Raw genomic sequence first — 23,221 nt, forward strand, 5'->3', positions numbered from 1 at the left:
TTGTTCACTTCTATGCCTTAGACACCGGAACTGTTCTTGATTCTTTGTATGTTGTTCATAAAGGCTGTTTGAAGCCTCTGCGTACCCTTCCACCCTATTTCTTATGTGGCTGATGGAAATTTCTTCCCTTCCTTCCCCATTTGAGGATGGTGGAGAAGGACTTGGGGTGCTGGGGGATGAGAAGCTCAACGTGAGCTGGCAATGTGTGCTCGCAACCTGGAAGGCCAGCCATGTCCTGGGCTGCATCCAAAGCAGCGTGGCCAGCAGGGTGAGGGTGGGGATTCTGCCCTTTGCTCTGTGCTCATGAGACCCCCACCTGGAGTCCTGTGTCCAGTTCTGGAATCCCCAACATAAGAAAGAGATGGAACTGTTGGAATGGGTCCAGAGGAGGCCATGGAGATGATGTGAGGGCTGGAGCACCTCTGCTGTGAGGACAGGCTGAGAGAGTTGGGGTTGTTCAGCCTGGAGAAGAGAAGGCTCTGGGGAGACCTTAGAGCAGCTTCTAGTACTGAAAGGGAGTCCAGGAAAGCGTGGGAGGGACTTTTTCCAAGGGCCTGAGTGAAATTCTTCACAATGAGGGTTGTGAGGTACCGGCAGAGGTTTTCCAGGGAAGTTGTGGCTGCCCCATCCCTGGAGGTGTTCAAGGCCAGGTTGGATCCTGGTTCAGTGGGAGGTGTCCCTGCCTGTGGCACGGGGCTGGAACTGGATGGGCTTTAAGTTTTGTCTAGGGAGGTTGTGGCTGCCCCATCCCTGGATGAGGCCTTGGGCAGCCTGATCCAGTGGGACATCTCTGCCCATGGCAGGGGGTTTGGAACTAGATGATCTTTAAGGTGCCTTCCAACCCAACCTATTCTATGATTCTATGGTTCCCTTCCAACCCAAACCATTCCATGATTCTATGGTTATGGCAGCCGTGTTAATGGCACTGAGGCTGTTGAGTGCTAGAGAAAATGTAATGCAGATTTATGTTAATGATAAACATGTAATTATCTTCTGAGTAAGTGGCTGTTCCTCACACAAGATGACTTCTATAATCATTAGGTCTTTGGAGCTGTGTTTTAGAAGCACTCTGCTGCAAGTTGTCTCTGCAAACATGTTTTGAAACAAATGTAATTGTTGTAGGGAGGAGATTTTAAATAAAAATCCTGAGGTGTAAATGTTGTCTCTTACCTCCATTTTTAGTGACTGTAATTAGACATGTTCCTCAGCCCTAGTCATGAGGAACTCTGTTCTCATAAGTCACTGACAAGGTAAAGGGGAGGAGGTCATATATGGCTGTTAATCATAGAATCAAGGAATGGTTTAGGTTGGAAGGGACCTAAGATCATGCCAGTTGCCATCTTTGTTGTGTGATGAAGGGTCAGGAAAGCACCAAGGAAGGACCTGTTGGTGAACACAAGCACAAGCTACCACCACCAGAACCTTGCAACTTATTTCAGCATTGCTGCCAATTGTAAACTGAGGAACTGATTGCAGGATGTGTCAGTTCTACTGGGCTCCATGTGGCCTGTGAGTTGACCTGGTCATACAGGCTAGAAAGAAGGGTGTCACTTATGGTCCAAGCAGTAGAATAAGTTGGAGATGTTGTCTCATGTGACTGCTTTAGTGGTTTGGGTAGCTTAGTGCAAGTCGCACACGACTGCTCCAAAACATGTTGAGGCTCAAGTTCATAGAATCATAGAATCACCAGGTTGGAAAAGACCTCTTAGATCATCGAGTCCAGGCATTCCTACTTGCAACTAAACCATGTCCTTGAGCACCTCATCTACCTGTCTTTTGAATACCTCCAGGGACGGTGACTTCACCCCCTCCCTGGGCAGCCTCTGCCAGTGCCCCATGACCCTTTCTGTGAAAATTTTTTTCCTGATATCCAGTCTGAACCTCCCCTGGCACAGCTTGAGGCCATTCCCCCTTGTCCTGTTCCCTGTCACTTGGGACAAGAGGAAGTTCTTTGCATTTGAAGGTGACATGGAAAAAGTGTGCACCTTCAGAATCCAGTGATATGATGTAGGAGTGCCATATGTGCTACTTATTTTTTTTCTTTTGTCAGGTGTATCTGCGCAACCTTGGCATTGATCAGTCACCTGGAACCATACTGACACCATTCCTACCCCGAGGACCAATCAGGGAAGTGGAATTTTCCCCTTCAGAGCTTCGAACGGTGAAGGACTTCACTGACACATCGATGAGGGCTGCTGCAGCGCCACAAGGTAGGAGGAGGACACACCTTGTGCTGTACAAGCCCTAGGGAACATGGAACTTCAGACTCACCTGTGAGGTTGCTCTTGGTCTGTATTAATGTCAAATATGTTTCTTCTCATGTGATGCTCAGTTTTCTTCATGAAATCATAGAATGTTTTGGGTTGGAAGGGACCTTAAAGCCCATCCAATTCCTGTCTCCCTGCAGGGGCACCTCCCACTGGACCAGGCTGCTCAAAGCCCCGTCCAACCTGGCCTTGAGCACCTCTAGGGATGGGGCAGCCACAACTTCTCTGGGCAACCTGGGCCAGTGCCTCACCACTCTCAGAGGAAAATATTTCCTCCTAAGATCTCATCTCAATCTCCCCTCTTTCAGTTTAAAACAGTTCCCCCTTGACCTATCCCTGTATTCCCTGATGAAGAGCCCTTCCCCAGCTTTCCTGCAGTCTATTCATGTACTGGAACACCACTCTAACGTGTCGCTGGAGCCTTCTCTTCTCCAGGCTGAACAACCCCAACTCTCTCAGCCTGGTCTCATAGCAGAGGTGCTCCAGCGCTTGCATCATCTTCGTGGCCTCCTCTGCGCTTGCTCCAACAGATCCATGTTCTTCCTGTGCTGAGGACTCCAGAATAAGAGTTGATCTTGTGCCATTTCAATGTGAGATATTTGATGTTGGAAAAGTAAGCATTAAAACCTTTGAAAATGTCCCTTCTCACTAAGGGCTGACAGCTATGGGGCATCTTCCAGCCAGTGCAGGGACATTTCATCCTTTTTTTTTTCTTCATTTTTCACAGGAGTTCTTCAGAAGGAAATGTTTTATATATGAAGATCAAAACTGTGTTCTGAGTTTTTCTTTCTGTGAAGGAAATATGTCTTGGTTTCTCTTTCTTTCTGAGACTTCCTATTGTATTCATTGTGACAGTGTCAGGCACATTTTATAATGATCTGGATCAGTTCAGAAATCCACACCTCTCAACAGAAAAAAAAAAATCAGTATCACCTTAAATGTTGAGTCATTTCAATATCAAGAACAGAGTGTCCTCAGGTAGGGTTAAGATGTTCCTCAGTGGCGCCTAGCGCTGCAGCCCTCCAGTTTCTTACAGGGATGCTTTTGTAATCCAAGTTTCCATTTGGAAATTCAAGAACCAGTGTAACATCTGTCTCAGAATATATAAAATCTAGTCTAAGGATTTGGTCTAGAGAAGGCCACAAAGATGATCCAAAGGCTGGAGCACCTCTGCTGTGAGGACAGGCTGAGAGAGTTGGGATTGTTCAGCCTGGAGAAGAGAAGGCTTCAGGGAGACATTAGAGCAGCTTCCAGTACTGAAACAGGCTCCAGGAAACATGGAGAAGAACTTTTTCTAAGGGCCTGAAGTGAGGGGGAATGGCTTTAAATTGGAAGGGGGAAGATTTAGATTAGACATTAGGAAGAAATGCTTCACTCTGACATGGGGAGGCCCTGGCCCAGGTTGCCCGGGGGGAGTTCTGGCTGTCCCGTCCCTGGGGGGGTGTTCAAGGCCAGACTGGATGTGGCGTTGGGCAGCCAGATCCAGTGGGAGGTGTACCCAGTCATGGCATGGGGTTGGAACTGGATGGGCCTTAAGGTGCTTTCCAAATCAAACCATTCTATGATTCTTTAAGTCAAGTTCTGTAACTTCTTTTGATATTTATTTGGGTCCCTCACTCCAAGAATTACATTGAGGGGCTGGAGCGTGTCCAGAGAAGGGAATGGAGCTAGGAAGGGGCTGGAGAACAAGGGTTATGAGAGGCGGCTGAGGGACTTGGGGTTGTTTAGCCTGGAGAAAAGGAGGCCGAGGGGAGACCTCATCACTGTTTACAACTGCATTGAAAGGAGGTTGTAGAGAGGTGGGTGTTGGTCTCTTCTGTCAAGTGACAGGTGATGGAATGAGAGGAAATGGCCTCCAGTTGCTCCAGGGCATGTTCAGATTGGACATCAGGAAAAATTTCTTCACTGAAAGGGTTCTCAGGCCTTGGCAGAGGCTGCCCAGGGAGGTGGTGGAGTCATCATGACTGGAGGCATCTAAAAGTGTAGACGAGGTGCTCAGGGATCTGGTTTAGTAGTGGGCCGGTACGGTTGGACTCGATCTCAAAAGTCTTTTCCAACCAAATGATTCTGTGTTTTTGTCCAAAATGATCTAATAGATTTCAGGACACGATTCTCATGGGAGTTCTAGTCCAAATCTCATTCCAAAACCAATATTTAAGTTCTTACCCCCCATACAAGCACTCTTGTACAAGAAAAAGGAGTCTTTATTGATGCAGCTGGTTTTTGGATGCCCGAACTTCATGAATCTTCTGTTTCTTTGCAGGTGACTTGTTCTCAGCAGCTGAAATTACCCAGACAAGTTTTAACCCCGGCACTTCCACTCTTAGCATGTCTGTGTCAATGAATTCAGAAGTTGGCTCAGGTGTCCTGTCTCCCCGTGAGCTCTCCCCCTACTTCTCCAGATCTTTTGGAGAGACACCGGCGAGTCTGTGCCACCAACTGGAAAGGACTGCTTTGCTTTCCACCCAACAGAAGGCAGATAAACCAAACCGGTGGCTGCAGAGCGTTCCACCTGACTGCCCTGACAGAAGAAGTCCTATGCTCGTGTCAAAAAGCCTTCAGGATCTACTATCTCTAAGTGAGTCCAAAGCTGTGAATAGCAGCCTGCAGAGATGGCCTGCTGGTTCTTTGGCTGGAGTTAAAGATGAAATAGAAGGTGACAGAGGTCCGCAAGCTTTCAGCGCAGTTAAAAAGAGAAGTAAAGGTCAAGAAAGCGATTCTTCTGCAGAGCACCAGACCCAACCAGAAACATGTAAGCTTTTGGCGGAGGGTACAACCAGCAGGTGGTGCGATTCTGCCTGTTCCACTGTCTCCTGTGAAGAAACTGGTGAGTTGTCTCCAGTGCCAAAGAGAATGGAAGGTGTCCCTGAAGATTCTAGGCTGGGGAAAGACAGCATCCCTCAGTTTCTGTCATGGGATCAGGCTACAGCCCAAAGCGTGCAAGAAGAGGGGTTGGAAGTAAAGCCTCTGAAATATAACTCGGGCAGTTTAAGATGGGAAAAGTCTCTCGATGTCAGCTTACGCCATAGTGAAGAGAAGATGAAGGAAGCCACCAGAGAGTTTAGGACAGGAAGATCTGTAGGAAGGTCGGAGCCAGAAGGCTGTAGCAATGCAGCTACAGACAGAAACCGGCCTGGGTTGATGGGTCTTGCACAAAGCACTGGAAGTATTGAAGTCAACACTGGAAGAAGTTCAGAAATGGGTAATCCTTCTGCTTCCAAGCATCTCAACAGTATCACCAGTGTCCCAGGAGGCACCCAGAGCTTCTTGTCTAAAGGTGATGCTACTAGAAGCAGGGCAGGAGGCACGCAAGAGGGAGATGACAGCAGAAGTGGAGAGACACTCGCTGCCCGTGTCAAAGCCCTTCTGGGGAATTCTTCTTCCTCAGAGCCTCTAAGCAGTGGCACTGATGTCACAGGAGGTCTCCCGAGCATCTTGTCCAAAGTTAGCGCAACCAGAAGTGAGGCAGGAGGCAAGCGAGGCAGCGATGACAGCAGCAGTGGTGATTCGGTCGCTGCCCATGTCAAAAACCTTCTGAGAGAAGGATTGCCTGGTGGGGTACAAGACACACAATTTGTGAAGAGTGGAGATGAAGAGGAGAGGAAAGCACGAGGTAATAAAGTCTCAGTTGTGTTTTATCAAGTGTTGTATTAGACTGGCAAACACATATTGAGGTATTTATCATGTATTTATTATCTAGTTGGAACTTGAGGATCTTTAAGATCCCTTCCAGCCAGAACTGTTCTCAGATTCTGTGTGTTTTAAGGGAATGCTTTGAAACAACTTTGAAATGAAGGACTGTGGTAATAAGACGACTTGAGTCTGCTCCCTTGATTTTGAAGGTGTTTATATCAGAGAATCATAGAACATTTTGGGTTCAAAGAGACCTCAAACCCTTCCAGTTCCAACTCTGTCATGGGCAGGGGCACCTCCCACTGGATAAGGCTGCTCCAAGCCCCGCGAGACCTGGCCTTGAACACCTCCTGGGATGGGGCAGCCACAACTTCTCTGGGCAACCTGGGCCAGTGTGTCACCACCCTCATCACAAAAGAATTTCTTCTTAATGTCTAACCTGAATCTTCCCCCTTCCAATTTGAAGCCATTCGCCCTCATCCTATCCAGGCCCTTGGAAAAAGTCCCTCCTCAACTTTCCTGGAGCCCCTTCAGGTACTGGAAAGCTCATTTAAGGTGGTTTCATTAAAGACAGATCATTTGGGAGCTGGGGGGGTGTGAGTTGGTTTCTTTTCAGTGTTTATCACCTGGAGCCCCTTCAGGTACTGAAAGCTGCTCTAAGGTCTCCCCCCAGCCTTCTCATCTCCAGGCTCAACAACCCCAACTCTCTCAGCCTGTACTCAGAGCAGAGTTTTTTTTTATTTCAAAGATATATAATATATGTAATATATATATATAATTTATATTATAATAATAAACTTTAATAGGACAGGGTGTAAATAAATAAGCAGTGTTTTTCAGTATCATGGGATTGGATAGAATTGGGCATTTTGAGTCTGAACACCTTTTTGGTAACATTGGCAGGAGAAGGTGTTTTGTCTGCAAAGGTTTTAGGCAAGGGCTAGGTTAAGAGGCTGGGAAGGAATTGTGTGAAGAGTGTGGATTTCAGTCTGAGACTATGAAGATGATAAGTCTGAGGGAGGGGATTCTCCTCCTCTACTCTGCTCTTGTGAGACCCCACCTGCAGTCCTGTGTCCAGTCCTGGAATCCCCAACACAAGAAGGAGATGGAACTGTTGGAATGGGTCCAGAGGAGGCAACAAAGATGATCCAAGGGCTGGAACACTTGTGCTCTGAGGCTAGGCTGAGACAGGTGGGGTTGTTCGGCCTGGAGAAGAGGAGACTTCAAGGAGACCGTAGAGCAGCTTCCAGTACCTGCAGAGAGCCTACAAGAAGCCTATGGAGGGACCTTTTACAAGGACGTGCAATGATAGAATGAGGGGGAATAGCTTTAAATTGGAAGGGGGAAGATTTAGATTAGACGTTGGGAAGAAATTCTCGATGATGAGGGTGTTGAGACCCTGGCCCAGCTTGCCCAGAGCAGTTGTGGTTGCTCCTTCCCTTTGTATTCAAGGCCAGGTTTGATGAGGCTTTAAACAGTCTGGTCAGGTGGGAGGTGTCCCTGCCCATGGCAGGGGGTTGGAATTAGATGGGCTTAGAGATCCCTTTCAACCCAAACGATTCCATACTTCTGTCATTCTATGAACCAAGCTGTGGGTCCTTGATCCGTCTTTCCACAGAAATGCTCGAAAGGCGTGTTTTAAATTGCATCCCTGCTCAGTGTCCCCTCTGCTATTTGGTTGTGGTCTTTGTTCCCTCAATTGTGGTGGCTGGAAGTGATGGCCAAGTTTTGATTTTAAGTTATAAATCTGGTATTTTGCGTGATATGAGAAGATTGAAGAAGGGAACTGCTTTGTGTTTTCTCTTCTTTGTGTAGCACGGATGAAACTAAAACTGGCCAGCCAGTCCCAGGAATCTCTGTCAGAGCTGAATGAAGGGAAGCGAGAAAGAGTAGAAGAAATAAAGGCAGAGCTGCTTTGGACAGCCACGAACTCTGCGTCAGCCAAGGTACAAACCAGGTGCTTGTGAGAAAACGTCTGAAGTGGGGGATAAATGCTCTTGTCTTTTGTTCTCAAAATGATGGAATTGTATCCCTGCGGTATTTGTGAATATTGGTGGTGAGAGAGGGAGAAGGGAGTGCAAACTCCTGAGAGCTCTGGTTAATAGAGACACTTGCTTCTGGTTAGTCAGTTCCTATGTATGTTCTGGGAGCAGATACTCCCCTCTAATCCATTCTTCTGATACCTCACCAGGAGTCCTGCGTCCAGTTCTGGCATCCCCAGCATAAGAAGGAGGTGGAACTGTTGGAATGGGTCCGGAGGATGCCACAGGGATGATGTGAGGGCTAGAACGCCTCTGATCTGAGGACAGGCTGAGAGAGCTGAGGTTGTTCAGCCTGGAGAAGAGAAGGCTTTGGGGAGACCTTAGAGCGGCCTTCCAGTACCTGAAGGGAGCGTATGAGAAAGCTGGAGATGGCCTTCTTCCAAGGGCCTGGAGTGATAGGATGAGAGGGAAATGGCTTTAAATGGGAAGGGGGAGATTTAGATTAGACATTAGGAAGAAATTTTTCACGACGAGGATGGTGAGGCCCTGGCCCAGGTTGCCCAGGGAAGTTGTGGCTGCCCCATCCCTGGAGGTGTTCAAGGCCAGGTTGGATGGGGCCTTGGGCAGCCTGATCCAGAAGGAGATGTCCCTGCCCGTGGCAGGAGGGGTGGAACTGGGTGGGCTTTAAGGTCCCTTCCTGCCCAAGCCATTCTATGATTCAGTTGGGGAAAAAGAAAATGCAGTGAAAGAGCAGGACAGCTTGGGGGAAGGAGTTCTCAGTGATATTTACTTGTGAAGGTTGTTCCATCTTTTGAGGTGGTGGCCTGTCTGTGTGAGAGCTGATTGTCACTGGTGGTGGGATAACACACGCTCCGGAAAAGAAGCACCATAGTGACTCTTGCCAAGCAGAGTGTTTGCAGAGGTGATTGGGACGTACGCACATAAATGAACTCCAGATGTTCTCAAGTGCTTGGCTGCAGAGTGACCCAAAAAAGGGACTTTCAGGCTGCAGCAGGCAGAGCTGACAAAAGTAACACAGAATTTGTATTATTTTATTTCTTTGATTTTTCACTTCTGTGATATTGACAGACCTTGCATGTGAATCTGCTGTCTCTACTTTCAATGTATGGAGTCTTGTAGGTGAATTTGTAGCTCTTCCATTACACCAAGAGAGAAATATTCTGCTCACCTATTTTATAATCATAAAATCACTCCAAGAAGGACATTGAGGGGCTGGAGTGTGTCCAAAGAAGGGAACAGAGCTGGGGACTGCTTTAGAGCGCAAACTTTACGAGGAACATCTAAGGGACCTGTAATTGTTTATTATTCTCCAATTGTTTGGAGAAAAGGAGGCTGAGGGGGAGACCTTCTCACTGTCTACAACTGCCTGGAAGGAGGTTGGAGTGAGGTTGACCGAGTGACAGGTGATAGGATGAGAGGAAATGGCCTCAAGTTGCACCAGGGCAGGTTCAGATTGGACATCAGGAAAGATTTCTTCATGGAAGGGGTTCTGAGGCCCCGGCAAAGGCTGCCCAGGGAGGTGGTGGAGCCTCCATTGCTGGAGGGGTTTAAAAGACTGGTAGAATCATAGAGGCATGGAATCGCTTTGTTGGAAAAGAACTTTGAAGTCATAGAGTCTAACCATACCTATGCATAACTAAACCAGATCCCGGAGCACCTCATCTACCCTGGAGGGGTTTAAAAGACTGGCAGATGAGGTCCTCAGGGAGCACTACCTTGAGTAGTGGACAGGTTTCGTTGGACTTTATCTCCGAGGTCTTTTCCAACCAAGCAATTCTATGATTCAGTGATCTCTGACTTGCCTAGGAGTCTTCTCCCTTTGGGTTATGTATTCTTCTCTGAGCTGTGTTTTTCCACTCTTTGTACATTCTCATTTTTTCAGGAAGTTCACAGAGTTGTAGCTATAAATTTGCTCTGCAATCTCTTGTGGATCATGCGCCATCGAGATCTTTTTTTGAAAGATGACACATAAGGAGCACAATAAAACATGTGAAAGGCTTGGGAAGAGGAGTTTATAGCAACTTCTGTGCTCGCTTTCAGTAGTAGGAGTTGCTGTGTTTTAGTTCAGAACATTGGACTGTGATGTGTTTTAGGGAAGAGATCATCTCAGAAGTACCCAGACTTTGGCACAGTGCTGCTGTGCGTCCTTGAATTCTTCTGCAGTCTCTTGGCTGTAGGAAGCACAGGAAGCCAAATAAACTTTTACTCTCTTAAAAATAGATAGAATTGTAGTATAGTTTAGGTTGGAATGGACTTCAAAGTCCATCCAGTTCTAACACCCTGCCATGGGCAGGGACACCTCCCACTGGATCACACTGCTCAAAGCCCCATCCAACCTGGCCTTGAACACCTCCAAGGATGGGGCAGCCACAGCTTCCCTGGGCAACTTGTTCCAGTGCCTCCCCACTCTCATCACAAAGAATTTCTTCCTAATGTCTAATCCAAGTCTTCCCTGTTCTGATTTAAAGCCATTCTCCTCGTCCAATTGCTCCAGGCCCTTGGAAAAAGTCCCTCCCCTACTTTCCTGGATCCCCTGCAGCAGTAATAGAAGCTGCTTTAAGGTCTCCCCAGAGCCTTCTCCTCAGGCTGAGCAACCCCAACTCTCTCAGCCTGGCCTCATAGCAGAGAGGCTCTGACCTTCACATCTTTGTGGCCTCCTCTGGACCTGTTCCAATGGTTCCATCTCCTTATGTTGTGGATTCCAGAACTGGACACAGGATTCCAGGTGGGGTCTCACCAGAATGTAGAAGAGGGGCAGAATCCCCTCCCTGACCCTGCTGGCCACACTGCTTTTGAAAGCCCAGGACACAGTTGGTTTTAGGGCTGGGAGCGCACGTTGCCAGTTCATGTTGAGCTTCTCGTCCTCCAGCACCCCAAGTCCTTCTCTGCAGGGCAGCTCTCAATCACATCATCCCCCAGCCTGGATTGAAACTGCTGATTGCCCCAACCCAGGTGTAGGACCTTGCACTCGGGCCTCTTTATCCCTCTGAGGGGTGAGGGTGTGTTCGTGAAGTGTCTTTGTCTGTTTTTAAGTCCTATTGAACTTTAGTGAACAAAGTTTCATAGAAAACAGTTCTTTTTCCCAATTTGTTGTGCACTGGGTTTGTGGTAAAAGCCGAGCTGGGGGTGAAGCAGACTGATAGAAAAGAAGAGAAATTTGCTCTTGCTTTGCAGCAAGGGGATTGATGTTTTAAAGGGTTTACAACACTTTTAGACTAAGTAACAGCATTACAGCTTTATAGTTCACAAAATGAAAGGGTTCTATCATAGATGTCACTGCTGCTGGTCTTTATAGGATCCAAACCATGTTAGCTAATTTTCTGGCATTTAAAATATGATGAATGTTTAATTGGTTCCATTAACAGATGAGTTCCAGAGAAAGCATGTGTTCGTTCACGATGACAGGGTCTTGATTACTGACAGCGCTGTTCTTCTGTTGAGTTCCTCAGTGTGGATTGTGGTGAGGGCAGGAAGTTTTCCACATAACCTGTACAAATTCCTCCTTGTGTCCAGTCTATAAACCAGAGAGGGGCAGATTTAAACTAGATGTGAGGAGGAATTTCTTCACGATGAGGGTGGAACGGGTTACCCAGGGAAGTTGTGGCTGCCCAGGTGTTAAAGGCCAGGGTGGATGGGGCCTTGGGCAGCCTGGTGCAGCGGTAGGTGTCCCTGCCCCTCGCAGGAGGTATGGAATTAGGTGATCTTTAAGGTCCCTTCCAATCCAAACCATTCTATGATTCTGTGAATTCTTTGTGTTTTTCAGGAGCCATGCGTTCATGCTTTGGAAGCTGCCTCTGGGTGCAGCCGTGACCAGGAACTGGACATCAAGGGTTTCGAAGCTCCAAGTGAAAGAAGATTTCAAAGTGACAACCACATCCCAACCATAACAACTAAGGAGGTGATGGAGTCAAGCTTACATCAGTCCGAGCCGTTACACAGAGCTGATCTTTCTGATTGTTGCCTGACTTTTAAAACTTTGAGTACCGTTCAAACCCCTGTCTGCAACCAACAGCAAACAATTCCAACAAGTCGTTCTGATGTTGCTGAACTCCACCCACTGGTGCAGAAAGAATGGGACACGTTTGCAATGAGGTCTGCAGCTGCTTCTGATATAGCATCAGAAAGCCATTTGTCAGCTCGGAAGAAACTCTCTATGGAGAAGTGTTGTGAAGATGTGGCGAAGCAAATCACTTCGATCACTTTTTCATCCCGAAAACGTCTGGGGTCACCATTGACCTCCATGGCACTCAGCTCTAGTCTTACTGGAGATGATCTTGATGGGATAATGCCTTTGGAGGTTGACTCTGCTAGCACTGAGGAACAGAGCCATGGCAAACAACACTTAGAAAGATCTAAGACCTGTCTTCTGAGTCCAGTTCTTGCTGGCTCGGTGGCTGATGAGATAGTTTATGCTGGTGAGAAGGACAGGTTTCATCCTGTCTCTGCTGACAGTAACAGAGTTGGAGCTTATCAAGGAACAGACTGCTTGTCAGATCAGCATTCCGTAAGCGTTCATGCTGATAAAATACAGACCCTTAGTGCAAAATATTCTGAAGTTTCCCCTCAAGATGTGACTGAATTGGGCAGGCGTAGTGCCAGGCTCACAGGGCTTGACTGTGATGCAAGATTCAGCCAAGAAATGAATCGATTTAATGAATCTCGTGCTGTAAGCTCTTACCAGCAGGAGAACAGCAGCTCATGTGGCCACGTCCGCTTATGTGAGAGCTTAGAAGGTTTGGGTCCAGCTGTACAAAGCGAATTGCTAAAGGGCCATGTTAAGGTGTTGAAAGAAGAGAAGGAAAGTCCTCCTGATGAAGTAGCTCCTGTTCAGATAGAGACTGTGAGAGAGCAAATCCATTCATCTCGCCATGCATCTGCGGATGCGATTTTATCCACCACGTCTGCATCTCCTTCATCACGAACTAAGAAAGTCCTGTCTTGTGTCCACATAACTCTTTCCTCAAAGAGTGATAACTCAGAGCTGCAGAGTGATGCAAACACTGAAACTGAGATGAGATCACGGGATAAACCTGATGTTAATACTCAACCGATGCTTTTAAAAACTCCAGAAACTCTAACAACTGTTTCGAAATTGTCACCTGCTGACCTTGTTCCAGGAGATCAGAGATCTTTGTCTTGCCCAGTGACAGTGTCTTCAGCAGGTGCCTGCCCAGTGTTTTCCTCTCTTACCGGAACAGCAGGGCAAGAGCTGCCTCTGCAAAGCACTGAGAGATTACAAGACCCTGTTCCAGGTTCAAGGGGGTTTAATCTGAACAACATCGTCAACTCTGTAGTTCCTACAAACACTGGGAAAAACACTTCCGATGCTGCCACTCAGATAACAACTGAAAGTCCTGGAAAAACCACCTTTTCAGCAGAGATATATGTTAATTCACAGGACGATGAAAATGCTGCCCAGCAGTTGTCTCTCCAGAAAACATGTGAACTTTCTAACCTCCCAACATTATCTCTTAACAAGATTCCCTCTTTCCCAAGGCAAGGTGAGCAAATTCCTGCCTTGTATCTATCTGTAGACTTTCATCTATTCAAGTTTGAAGTATTTATTAGTAATAAAAACCAAAATCAAACCCAGTTTTCTTATGGAAGCAGTGTTTTTGAGATAATGTGGAGGAGACAGACTTAGAGAGTTGAGGTTGTTCTGCCTGGAGAAGAGAAGGCTGCAGAAAGACCTTAGAGCAGCTTCCAGTACTGGAAGGGGCTCCAGGAAAGCTGGGGAGGGACTTTTTCCAAGGGCCTGGAATGATAGGGTGAGGGGGAATGGCTTTAAATTGGAAGGGGGAAGATTTAGATTAGGCATTAGGAAGAAATTTTATGATGAGGGTGGTGAGACCCTTGGCACAGGCTGCCCAGAAAAGTCGTGGCTGCCCTATCCCTGGAGGTGTTCAAGGCCAGGTTGGATGAGGCTGATCCAGTGGGAGGTGTCCCTGACTATGGCAGGGGCTTGGAACTGGGTGGACTTTTAAGTTCCCTTCAACCCAAACCATTCTATGATTCTATTATTTTGATATTTAATTGCTCATGTAGGGAAAACCCCAACCTTTTTCAGCCTTATGGGCAGGAGCTGTAGAAACACAGTTGTCATTCACTTCAGGTTTATCTGGAACTGAATTTTTTGGGTGCAGGTCTGGCTGAGGAACACTTCTGGCATTTGTTTCTAGATAATTTGCTTTATTTCACTGCTTTGAGTTTATTGAGAGAGATCTGATTACCGATGTGCTCTTGAGTCAAGGGAGTACAAAACTGAAGAGGAAAAGATGCACATTGCTATTTTGATTTTTATGATCTTTAAGGTTCCCTCCAATCCATACAGTTGTATGATTCGATTTTTAGTTGAATGAAGTAGAAAGCATGGAGGGCTTTTACAGTCTGTTGACAGAGGGAAGTGAATGTTGCTCAGAGATTACCACAGTGCTGTTTTTATAATAGATTCATGGAATGGTTTATGTTGGAAGGGACCTCAAACCCATCCAGTTCCACCCCCTGCCATAGGCAGGACACATTCCACTGGACCAGGTTGTTCCAAGCCCCATCCAACCTGGCCTGGAACACCTCCAAGGTGGGGCAGCCACCACTTCTGTGGGCAACCTGTGCCAGTTCCTTAGCACCCTCATTGTGAAGAATTTCTTCCTAATGTCTAATCTAAATCTTCCCCCTTCAAATTTAAAGCCATTTCCCCTTGTCTTATCGTTCCAGGCTCTTGGAGAAAGTCCCTTCCTAGCTTTTCTGGAGCTCCTTCAGGTACTGGAAGGTTCATGTAACGGAGTTTCATTAAAGACAGATCAGCTAGGAGCTAAGGGAGGATGTGAATTGGTTTCTTTTAAGTCAGTGTTTGTCACCCTAGTGACAAAGTTAATATTGGATAGGTAAGGAAGCTATTTTTCATACCTAAGTGACAACCTTCTGACCATTGGGTTGGCAATAATAACAGTTACAGAATCAATAAATCAAATAATAGCGATTAGCTCCCCATGGCAGGGGGAACTGAACTGGCTTTAAGGTCCCTTCCGACCCAAGCCATTCTGTGATTCTTTGAAATAATAAAATTAAACAATAAGTGCAATTTATTTTGCAAAAGAACAGAGTATTTCTCCAGACTGACCCTCGCAGTCTCCTGGGTCCTGATTTTGTTGCTTTCTTCTCTAGTTGCGTTAAAGGGTTAAAGCCTGACTTTTGTTAATCGTTTTGCCTTCTATCCCCACAGATCAGCCCTTGTTGCTGCCGTATAAACCTTCTGGAAGTACTGGGATGTATTATGTTCCTTATCTAAAGGCAGGAGCAAAAACTTCTCCTGTTGGGTCAGAAACCAGCGCTGAGAGCTCTCACTCAGGTACTTAATTAGCTCTTCCAGATCTAAAATGGTTGAAGTTCATGGATCAAAATGGATCTGTTTTGTACGCAGAGTGGTCTTAGCTGAGCTCAGAAATACATCTGTCCTGCCAGTTTAGAGTAAGCGCTTTGGTTTCAACAGTAAAATGTTTGTTTTCACACCACTTCATAACACAAAGATCTGTGAGTCCTGACTGAAGGTTGTTTTTTCAATTCCATTGATGAAAAGGATGTTATTACTCCATTCGGGTGGGGAAAATAAACAAGTGACAGTAAACGCTCCGGTTAGTCATTACAGCCCTAGATTGGTCTTTTAATTGCTTGCGTGTGTCTGCTCAGTACTTTTTTTCCAGTCTGCCTGTTGTGCTCTGGTCAAAATGAGAGAAACAAATGTGATGCAAGTCTGTTGTTCTGCAGACACTGTGATGTTAGATCTAAAAATCCAATGTGCATATGAGGCAGTGCGAGGTTCTAGAAAACAAACAGCAGAGTTAAAAAGCACATTCTGTTTTTTAAACTCCCTGCCAGGGCTCGAATTCTTTGCTCATAAGCAGTAGCTGCAAGAAACTGAGTTGGGTCTGCTGGATGTAAGCAGGTGGTGTTGACCAGGTTGATAAAGTGCTTGGGGGCAAGTTTAGATTTCTGATCATGGAACAGAGTGCGTTATAGAATGGTTTGCTTGGAAGGGACCCTAAAGGCCATCCAGTTCCAACCCTGCCATGGCCAGGGACACCTCCAACTGGACCAGGTTGCTTAAAGCCTCATTCAACCTGACCTTGAACACCTCCAGGGATGGGGCAGCCACATCTCTCGGCAACCTGTGTTGGTGTCTTACCACCCTCATGGTGAAGAAATGTTAGAAGATATGATGGTCTTGCTGATGCTGTCTTGAATTCTTGAGGTTATACAGACCTGATCAGGTCTTCCAGTTTTTCTCCATTGCTATTTTGAGCTCAGAACACAGGTATTCACATCAGTCAGCGAAAATACCTGGAATTTTTATGTGAGCTCAAGGTAATCTGGACATTCCAAGTCTTGTGTCTGGTTCCGTAACAGACGTGGCTAGTTATCTTCATTATCTTGTATTCTGCTTATTAGCAGGAGAGGTAAAATATCTACCTCTCAGAGAAGAACCTTGTCCTGAAACCATGGGAACCCACTTGGCACAGTGTTAGTCCCTGGAAGTGCTCACCCAAGGATCAGGATTGTTGGTGGTGAATGTACCGGCATTAGCACTTGGACAATATGCTTCCCTTTGGATGTTGTCTTTGTTGTGAAAGTTCTGCATGCATTTTTCCTACTTCCTTTAATCATAATTATCACTCTCTTTCTCAGCAGGGCCAAACGATGCCCCTCCTCGAAGGGTTTTGGAGAGTGTCCTTGGTTTAAGGGATGATGATCCTCGAGGCAGTACAGCTATTGAGGATAAAGAAGGAATCTACAGCAAGAGGGCCAAGCCCAAGCTGGCCTGGGCTGAGGAGCAAATGGGACCGCTGGAAGCCTTACCAGGTAATTGAAGTTAGTTGAAGTTCACTGTTAGGTATAGAATCATAGAATGGTTTGGAGTGGAAGGGACCTCAAAAGTCCATCCAGTTCCAACCCCCTGCCATAGGCAGGGACACCTCCCACTGGATCAGGCTGCTCAAAGCCCCATCCAACCTGGCCTTGAACACCTCCAGGGATGGGGCAGCCACGGCTTCTCTGGGCAATCTGGGCCAGGGCCTCACAGCCCTCATTGTGAAGAATTTCTTCCTCATGTCTGATCTACATCTTCCCCCTTCTGACTTAAAGCCATTCCCCCTCATCCTGTCACTTCAGGCCTTTGTTTCCATACACATGAAAGAAATACGTTTCAGGATCCATCATTTCTGATCTCATCATGTTGCTCATAGTCTGCCTGAAAATGCTGATTTTGACTCATTTTTGTCTTCACTATCTTTCTGCTTCCTCCTGATTGCCCATATTCCTGGACTTGAGTATTTGATTGCATTGCAGGGGCTCTAGTGCTTATTGGAGCCTTCAAAAGTTTTTTTTGTTGGTAGGGTTTGGTTTTTTAGGGTTTGATTAAGAATTAAAGAATCATAGAATGTTTTAGGTTGGAAGGGATCTTAAAGATCTTCTAGTTCCAACCCCCTGCCATGGGCAGGGACACCTCCCACTGGATCAGGCTGCCCAAGGCCCCATCCAACCTGGCCTTAAACACCTCCAGGAATGGGGCAGCCACAGCTTCCCTGGGCAACCTGGGCCAGGGCCTCACCACTCTCATAGTGAAGAAATTCTTCCTTGTGTCTCATCTAAATCTGCCCATCTCCAGTTTATACCCATTGCCCCTCCAGTCCCTCTCCAGCTTTCTTGTAGCCCCTTTCAGGTACTGGAAGGTTGCTATGAGATCTCTTCAGAGCCTTCTCTTCTCCAGGCTGAACAAGCCCAACTCTCTCTGCCTGTCCTTGTATAGGAGGTGCTCCAGCCTTCTGATCATCTTTGTAGCCTCCTCTGGACCTGTTCCAACAGCTCCATCTCCTTCTTCTGTTGAGGATTCCAGAACTGCACACAATACTTCAGATGAGGTCTCCCAAGAGAGAAATAGAAGGGCAGAATCCCTTCTCTTGACCTGCTAGTCATGCTTCTTTTGATGCAGCCCAGGATACACTTGGTTTCTGGGCTGTGAGTATACACTGCTGGCTCATGTTGAGCTTCTCCTCCCCCAGCACCCCAAGTCCTTCTTCTCGGGACTGCTCTCAATCACATCATCCCTATCCTGTACTGAAATCGGGGATTGCCCCGACCCATGTGTAGGACCTTGCATTTGGCCTTGTAGAACCTCATGAGGTTCACACGGCCCCACTTCTCCAGCCTGTCCAGGTCCCCCTGGATGACATCCAATCCTTCCACTGTGGCACTCAGCTTGGTGGCATCTGCAGACTTGCTGAGGGTGCCCTCGATCTCACTGTCTGTATCATTGATGAAGGCATTAAATCACTTTTAAGTTCCTGAAGTGCAGAGTCTTTGAGTTTTGAAAGGATGCCTGGGTAGAAAACAAACAGATATTCCCATGGAAATAAAAGCAAGAGAGATGTCTTTGTGTGCTGATGTCACCATTTAGCCCCGATCCGTCTAATTTTGGCAGTTAAAACCGATTAGTTGGGCTCCCAACCCCTATTCCTGCAGCCCCTGGGGAAATGAGAAGAAAAAAGACTTGCAAGTTAGAAACTAAAACTACGGCTTTAGTGAAATAATAATAATGATGAAAATAAAAAGAAAGTAATAAAATCTATACAAATATATGAAATCAGATCCCCACCCCTCGATGACTCCATGTCACCACAAATGCTGGAAATCAGATGTGAGGGAAAAGGTCTGAGGTGAGGAGGGAGCTGGACTCAGAAACTGAATTCAGGAACACACGGGGCCAGGATCAAGGACAGCCAGCCAGACGAGGTCCTCATTGGACATCGGCCATTGCAGAAGAGAGTGAGGCCCTTGTGATATCTCAGTTTTATCCTGAGCGTGATGTCTATGGGATGGAATCCCCTGCTGATCATTTTGGGGTCACCTGTCCTGTTCCTCCCTCCTGTAGGTGCCACCTTTCTCACCTCTTCTACTCGGGGCTCCACCAGCTCAAGGATGGCTTTGGTTTTTGTAGGAATAAGGACAAGCATTGGCCTTTCTGCATCCCAGTGCCCTATGTGATCACTGCGAGAGACAAACCCCATCTGAAAAACATGCAATGAACTTTCAGAAAATGAATTTACTCAGACGAGACTGAGCTGAAGTCAGAAAACTGATTCTACTTTAGCTCAAGCCACAGCAAATATTCTATTGCATTCCATGTTGCAACTGATTAAAAGATTATTTATAAACCTTTAGTAATGCTAGAACTTCATTGCTACCTTCGTGCATTTCAGGAATGGGTGCCATGATTTCTACTTCTAATCTTTTGAAGTGGTTGGGAAATGTTGGGATGAAAATCATCCTGTTTAAGATTTGATGTTTGCTACCTGCTTCCCCATAAAGAGATGACAATTTGAAGTGTTTTCTTCTCTTCCAGAACACAGAGATCACTCCAAGTCTGTGAAAAACACTCATTCAGTCTTTGGATCTGCACAGTTCTACCTTCATCAGCCAATGCCCAGATGCGAGAGCTTCTTCCTGTCTAACAGCGAGCTGTCAGAGGACGGTTCTGGTATTGGACACACTAGACCTTCCTCGAGGGCTGTCCTGCCGAATTGGAAAACTGCACATCGTCATCAGCGTGTTTTCTCTGTTCACCATAAAAAAGATGGTGAAAACAAGTTCTTCCCACTCACTGCAGAAGCAGATTACAGCAGGAATGAGGATCTGAATGTTAGCACATCTTTGGGGAATGAAACATCAGGGAAGGAGCATGGCAGAAGAGAAGCAGAACAAAGGGCAGGTAGAAATTGTTTGCTTTGTAGCCAAACAACTCACCTTCATGAGAAGATGGAGAAAGACCTACCACCAAGACAGAGAACACACTCCAGTGCTAGCTTAGATGAACTCTGGATTAAGTTCTTGGACCGCCAGAAAAGACACCAGCACCATGATTTTCGGAGTAATGGTGAACTGTCTCTTGTTGAACGCCTTGATCGATTGGCCAGGGTCCTTCAGAATCCCATTAAACACACACTGATACCACCAAGGTCTGTAATGAATGTGTCTGAAGAGGAAACGAAGGGAAGAGAGCAGAAGAAAATAAGACTCGCTGAAAAGAGTATGTCTGAAAGTACCTTCAAGCGTAACGCAACACAGGTTGAAGAAAGGCCACATATCGCCTGTGGTAAAAATAGCTTTGTAGAGCTCAGGAAAAACAGCTCAGGAGAAAAAGCTCTCTACCACATGAATAAAGTTTTGGAGCACCAGCAGTGCTTGGAAACTCCTAGTGACACTTCCTCAGAGATGAGGCTTAGTAGGGATCATGGCACCACAATGAGTTCTACCATCTCAGAATCAGATGCAGCAACCCCTATGGAGCTGGGAACTGCTACTCCGACCGAGGTGAGCAGCTCCATTTCCACCATAGACACAGCCAGGCTGATCAGGGCTTTTGGCCGGGAAAGAGTGTCGCCAAGACTTTCCCAGCTTTATGAGACCATCAACCGCCAGAAAAGTTGCTCGGAAGAGTGGGACAAGAAAAGCGGAAAAGCTGTGGGTGTAGAATATCTCAAGGTTGCTTCTGAGAGACACAGGAAAAGGAAAGAGATCCAGGTATGTGGGCAATGAGACCAAAAGACAACAGTAACCACTCTTTACAGGAACGGCACTAGAGTAGAGTTTGTTTTTCTGAGAGTTCTCCCAGAGGTTTGTTTGTGAAAGAGGCAGCTGCTTTCTTTGATCTAAGTAGCTCAAACAACTCTCTCTGCGTGTCCATGAGTGAGGAGGAGATGAAAATATCTTCAAACGTCACTTGTGCTTTCTTTCCCTTTGTTCTCACTTGGCTTTTTTTCTCCTCCTTTATTTGTCTGAGGAAGCAAGATCCTGCATTGTCTGATTTCTGGTTACCTGCAGATTCTGTGCTTTAGCGATCCTGATGACGGTAGTGGTGGAAAGACAAGGTGGTAGATTTTGACTCTATTTTCTTACCTGAATGTTTCTGGGCAAGGACAAATACCTTTTCATCAAAAAATGGAAATATTATTTGAATTTTCTTATTGTCTGTTTTAAATGTTGGTTGTAAGCTTCTTTGAGAGAGTTGGGGTTGTTCAGCCTGGAGATGAGAAGGCTCTGGAAGGACCTTAGAGGGATCTCCCGGTACCTGGAGAGGCTCCAGGAAAGCTGGGGAGAGACTATTTCCCAGGGCCTGGAGTGATAGGAGAAGGGAGAATGGCTTTAGATTGGAAGGGGAAAGATTGAGATTAGATATTAGGAAGAAATTCTTCACAATGAGAGTGGTGAGGCCCTGGCCCAGGCTGCCCAGGAAGTTGTCTGCCGCATCCCCGGAGGTGTTCAAGGCCAGGTTGGATGGGGCTTTGAGCAGCCTGATCCAGTGGGAGGTGTCCCTGCCCATGGCCAGGGGGTGGAACTGGATGGGCTTTGATGTCCCTTCCAACCAAAACCATTTTATGATTCTGTAAATAAAAGGGTTGTCTCTGAATGACAGAGATTTGCAAGTACAGAAAAACAAGAAATCTTGATTTTTGTTCTGCCCGGTGTCACAGAAATCACCAGTATTTATTTTTTAAAATTGTTTGCCATTCTGCTATGGATTTTTTTCTCATTCCTTATTCGAGGTGGGTTGTGTCCATATGTCTCCCTGCAGCCTTCTCTTCTCTAGACTGAACAACCCCAACTCTCTCAGCCTGTCCTCAGAGCAGAGATGCTCCATCCCTCACATCATCTCCGTGGCCTCCTCTGGACCCATTCCAACAGTTCCATCTCCTTATGTTGGGGATTCCAGAACTGGACACAGTACTCCAGGTGGGATCTCATGAGAGAACAGGGGGGCAGAATCCCCTCCGTGGCCCTGCTGGCCACGCTGCTTTGGATGCAGCACAGGACACAGTTGATTTCTGGGCTATAGGTGCCTATTGCCAGCTCATGTTGAGCTTCTCATCCCCCAGCACCCCAAGTCCTTCTCCTCAGGGCTGCTCTCAATCACATTGTTTTCCAGCCTGGATTGAAACCACAGCTTGCCCCTACCCAGGCGTAGGACCTTGCCCTGAGCCTTGTTGAACCTTGTGACTTTCACCCAGCCCCACTTCTCCAGCTTGTGAGAAAATCAAGATTTCTTATTATTCTGTAGTCAACAAATCTCTGTGGTTCAGTGCCACCAGTTTATTCGTAGCAGCAGCCCTGCTCCTGGAGAACTGCTGCACCAATCTTCCAGGCAAGTGCAGCATTTTGTAGCTCCATTTTTCCTGTGAGCCTTTTGTCAGCTCTGCTTCCAGCAAACTTGGTTATAGCATGTTTTATTTATAGATGCTGAGCCCATCCCAGCAGGTTTTTCTCTTCCAGTTTCTGTGATTTCTAAAGTGCTCTTTGAGCTGTGCCATCTGGTAGCAGGTACAAAGCGAAAGGTTGCGCTCTTCAACTGCTGAAGGGCTTTGAAAGCTCTGCACTGCGTATTCTGGTCCAGTGTGTTCAGTGTTGAGTGGCTGCTTCTGTTTGTCTGCGGGCTGAGCTGAATGTGCGTCTAAATGGAGTATCTTGGGTTTTTCTTTACTTTATGCTCTCTTCCCTTTTGCTGAGCACACATTCAGATTCACTTCTGTTCTCTGAAAGAAGATATTGCTCTAGCGCAGCTGTCTGCATTCTGCCAGAGCTGAAACAGCTCTGGGAAACTGAAAACACATTCTTAGAATCATGGAATGATTAGGTTGCAGGGGACCTTAAAGATCACCCGGTTCCAACCCCCTGCCGTGGGCAGGGACACCACCCACTGGACCAGACTGCTCAAAGTCCCATCCAACCTGGCCTTGAACACCTCCAGGGATGGGGCAGCCACATCTTCTCTGGGCAGCCTGGGCCAGGGCCTCACAGCCCTCACTGTGAATAATTTCTTCCTAATATCTAATCTAAATCTTACCCTTCCAATTTAAAGCCATTCTCTCTCATCCTGTCACTCCAGGCCCTTGGAAAATGTTCCTCCCCAGCTTTCCTGGAGCCCCCTCAGGTACTGGAAGGATCCCTCTAAGGTCTCTCTGGGGCCTTCTCTTCTCCAGGCTGAACAAGCCCAACTCTCTCAGCCTGTTCTCGTAGCAGAGGTGCTCCAGCCCTCATCTTCTTTGTGGTCTCTTCTGGACCCATTCCAGTAGTTCCATATCCTTATGTTGAGGATGATGGGGGCCTTGAGGAACCTGATGCAGTTGGAGGTATCTCTGCCCATGGCAGGGGGATTGGAACTGGATATGTTTAAGGTGTCTTCCAATCCAAACTATTCCATGTTTCTATGGGATGCAGAAAGCGTGTTGGTGCGTGGGGAGAAAGTCAAGGCTGGCTGTTATGTGATGTAGC

General features: G+C 46.8%; 1 protein-coding gene across 4 annotated transcripts in view; it reads left to right on the forward strand.

Annotated features, from left to right (window-relative positions):
* The window catches only part of ALMS1 (ALMS1 centrosome and basal body associated protein), a 66,141-nt gene that overhangs the window by 27,329 nt on the left and 15,591 nt on the right, over positions 1 to 23,221 (forward strand). For 2 of the 4 annotated variants that reach the window (XM_054064415.1, XM_054064417.1), the window contains 7 exons: positions 2,051 to 2,210; positions 4,531 to 5,880; positions 7,716 to 7,846; positions 11,667 to 13,404; positions 15,126 to 15,251; positions 16,586 to 16,759; positions 19,299 to 20,476. In XM_054064415.1, the coding sequence (XP_053920390.1) occupies positions 2,051 to 2,210; positions 4,531 to 5,880; positions 7,716 to 7,846; positions 11,667 to 13,404; positions 15,126 to 15,251; positions 16,586 to 16,759; positions 19,299 to 20,476 (4,857 nt within the window). The remainder of the gene's footprint in view (positions 1 to 2,050; positions 2,211 to 4,530; positions 5,881 to 7,715; positions 7,847 to 11,666; positions 13,405 to 15,125; positions 15,252 to 16,585; positions 16,760 to 19,298; positions 20,477 to 23,221) is intronic. The other 2 variants (XM_054064418.1, XM_054064416.1) reach the window with 2 other exon arrangements.

Source organism: Cuculus canorus, chromosome 4 (assembly GCF_017976375.1).
Source record: "Cuculus canorus isolate bCucCan1 chromosome 4, bCucCan1.pri, whole genome shotgun sequence".
Taxonomy (NCBI): Eukaryota; Metazoa; Chordata; class Aves; order Cuculiformes; family Cuculidae; genus Cuculus; species Cuculus canorus.